General features: G+C 33.2%; 1 protein-coding gene across 1 annotated transcript; it reads left to right on the top strand.

Moving 5' to 3' along the window:
* Positions 1 to 457: 457 nt before the first annotated feature.
* Positions 458 to 2,325, top strand: LOC113768797 (protein GAST1-like). Its single transcript, XM_027313291.1, has 4 exons — positions 458 to 573; positions 1,032 to 1,088; positions 1,270 to 1,306; positions 1,845 to 2,325. Exons 1-4 carry the CDS (start codon positions 508 to 510, stop codon positions 2,024 to 2,026), a joined length of 342 nt encoding a protein of 113 aa, XP_027169092.1. The 5' UTR covers positions 458 to 507; the 3' UTR covers positions 2,027 to 2,325.
* Positions 2,326 to 2,956: the final 631 nt, after the last annotated feature.

Raw genomic sequence — 2,956 nt, 5'->3', positions numbered from 1 at the left:
AATTATACATTTCTTTTGAAGAGGTTTTAATGGACAAATACGTGTAATTTGTAAGGGCTAAAGAGGTTTTGATCCAGTGAATAAAGTCGAGATTTCAAAAATTAGATGTTTTGAATTCAATTTTCATCTACTCCTGCCTCACTTCTTAAATTTCATCCTTCCCTTACTCTAAAAGAAGGGTGCAATTTGTTTACTTTTCTGTTGGACAGGAAAAATGGTATACAAATAGATATGGTAATATAAACTTATCCATTAAATGAAATAGCAAATTGGACAATTCAATGAAAAGAACCACATGTGAGTGACCTTGGGAGAGTGATGGTGATAAGTGACCACACAAAGGTAAATCATTTCTTTTATTAAAACAATTTTCAATCCAAGGTGTTTATTTCTATCATCTTCTTGATGATTCAGGTACCCAGACAACGTCTATAAATATGGGTTTCTTCCTTTCACAAATTCATACAATTCTCTATCTCAGCTTTTCCTACTCTTTCCATAGCAACAATGGCAACGAAAGCAACCCTCCTACTATGCCTAGCTTTTGTTCTACTCATTCTGGTGCAAAATCAAGTAAGCCTCACAATTGAGCCCTCTAGATCTCTCTCTCTCTCTCTCTCTCTCTCTCTCTCTCTTCCTTAAACTTCAATAATTCAATATATTTCATTGCTTCTTTTTATTGTTTGAGAATATTAGCTAGCTCTCCATTTTTGCGTGTTAATCATACAAGTTCATGCACGAAAATGTATGCCATTATCTATCTTGTTATGTTAATCACATTAATGTATATCGTTCTTTAATTAATACACAACATTTTTGCTTTGCAAGTCATGCACAAATGACCATATTATGTAATCTTCTTATTTCCATGTGTTGCTTGTAAAGCTAAATTGCCAATATGATTCTTCTATTAGCTTGGTCTCCATTTCAATGATAATATTCCACAACTACTATGTTTGTCCAAGCAAATAATTAAGAGCTTGTAATTGTTCACAAACCATCCTTTCATAACTTTCATCTGGTTCTTGCAGGCTTCTAGTGTTGGACTGTCAATTTCTCAGCATCAGCCTAAGGCCCTGAATGCAAGGGTGAGAGCATGTTTCATGATGTGTGTGTGTGTGTGTTTTAGGCAAACTTTGTGCATATTTTGCAGTATTTTACACAAATAATTTGTGTATCATAGACTCATACGAGATTCTAATGCATGATATTGGCATAATACAGCATGTGTCACAATTTTCTATTAACAAAATTCTCATTCTTTTGCAGCAATATGGAATCACCGAGGGAAGCCTTCGCCCTCAAGGTGGGTTAACTAAGAATTTTCATTATAATCAGCAAATTGTCAGTGGATTGTTATATGCTTGGAATTCTTACCAGTTGTTCTTTCATCTCTGGGGCTCAACAAAAGTGTATTATAATAAAGTTGGGTTCTGAATGGCCCCATTTAAAGAAAGACAAAAAGGGAATAGTGAGCTTACTGTTTTTGAGGGAATCAAAAAAAGGGGTGGATTGGGAAAAATATGCAACCCAATAAAATTAACTATGAATGCTAAACCAAGCATTACAACTGCAGAGCATGATCTTGACATGAAAACCGATTTTGATTCTTTTTTTAATTAAAATAATACAGTGTAATGCCTATATAGCTCAAAAATCCATGACCTTATTTCCTAGAACTACTTGCAAAGAAGAAACTAAAGAAATTAAAACAAAAACTACTTTTTGACCTAAGAATTGAAAATTGTATATGGCTACATGCATCTGTATTCCAATGTATTCTTTTCCTTTGTAACTCTTAGAATCTTTTGTTTTTCCTCATTACGTTTTATCCTTTGATGCAGAATGTGGACCTCGATGCGGTACTAGATGTTCCAAGACAGCTTACAAGAAACCATGCATGTTATTCTGCCAGAAATGTTGTGCAAAATGCCTGTGTGTCCCTCCTGGCACATATGGTAACAAGCAAGTTTGCCCTTGCTACAATAACTGGAAGACCAAGAGAGGAGGGCCCAAATGCCCATAACTTTATAGGAGTAATAATTTCATGCAAGAATTTGGTTGCCTAACTTATTGTACCCTATGCTCTGTAACCCTTTTCTTTACTTTTCTTTTATGTTTTTGGTTTTCAAGCTTTCCTAGAAGAATCCATTGGAAGAAAAGAAAAGTGAATTAAAATGAGAGTTTAGAAGATGAAAAAGGGAAAGACCCTCAATCGTTAGGCAGTATTGGATTCAATGTATCCATTGTAACCTATTCAATATCCATTTCTACTTATGCTTTCTTGATTAATAGCAATATCCATTTTTACTTTTACTTTCTTCATTGATGACTTGATGGTTAATTGATTCAAATATTTGGCGAACTGAATGCCGCAAACTACCAAAATCTGGCAAATCAATACTTTTGCAGAAAAGTAACAACCTTTATTGTTTTAGTTTAGGTAAATTGTATGACTGTTATCTAGTGATTGACGTACCTTTATAGCTAATGAATGAAGGTTGGTTGCTAGTGGTGCAAGACTCCGCATTTTAAGTGGTTCAGATACATAGGGCATCATTGACATGTTCATGCATAGTTGTTCCAAAAAACAAAAAATTAAAAAAAAAATGTACATGGTTAAGACATTTTTTTTAAATATGACATATATATTGTACATTACAACAATTCTTATCTTTTTTACTTCTTAAATACCTGATAGCTTGCTATTAGAATTTAAAAAAAAAAAAAGGAAAAAGAAAACAATAACAACAAAAGAGCACTTGATAGCACTGGCAAAACTAGAGTCTGGAGATTTGGAAAGTGATATTTATGAAGACGTATATTTAAGGGGCATTTTTATATTTTTGGAAAAAATTTGGAGAACAAAGTATAATATTCACAAGGATATAAGTGAAACTTTAGGTATTTTAAAAGTAGGTAAAAGGACTTCTAAAATTTTGGTGGGCAAAACCTA

This window comes from Coffea eugenioides, chromosome 1 (assembly GCF_003713205.1).
Source record: "Coffea eugenioides isolate CCC68of chromosome 1, Ceug_1.0, whole genome shotgun sequence".
Taxonomy (NCBI): Eukaryota; Viridiplantae; Streptophyta; class Magnoliopsida; order Gentianales; family Rubiaceae; genus Coffea; species Coffea eugenioides.
The sequence above is the reverse complement of the archived record's forward strand: the minus strand, read 5'-3'. Positions and strand labels throughout refer to the sequence as shown.

What these genes read in the sequence shown, in the direction of transcription:
- LOC113768797 (XM_027313291.1), top strand. Translation starts at nt 508, where the DNA reads ATGGCAACGAAAGCAACCCTCCTACTATGCCTAGCTTTTGTTCTACTC. An exon ending in TCATTCTGGTGCAAAATCAA is followed by an intron (nt 574 to 1,031) that starts GTAAGCCTCACA and finishes TGGTTCTTGCAG; the next exon opens with GCTTCTAGTGTTGGACTGTC. An exon ending in GGGAAGCCTTCGCCCTCAAG is followed by an intron (nt 1,307 to 1,844) that starts GTGGGTTAACTA and finishes CCTTTGATGCAG; the next exon opens with AATGTGGACCTCGATGCGGT.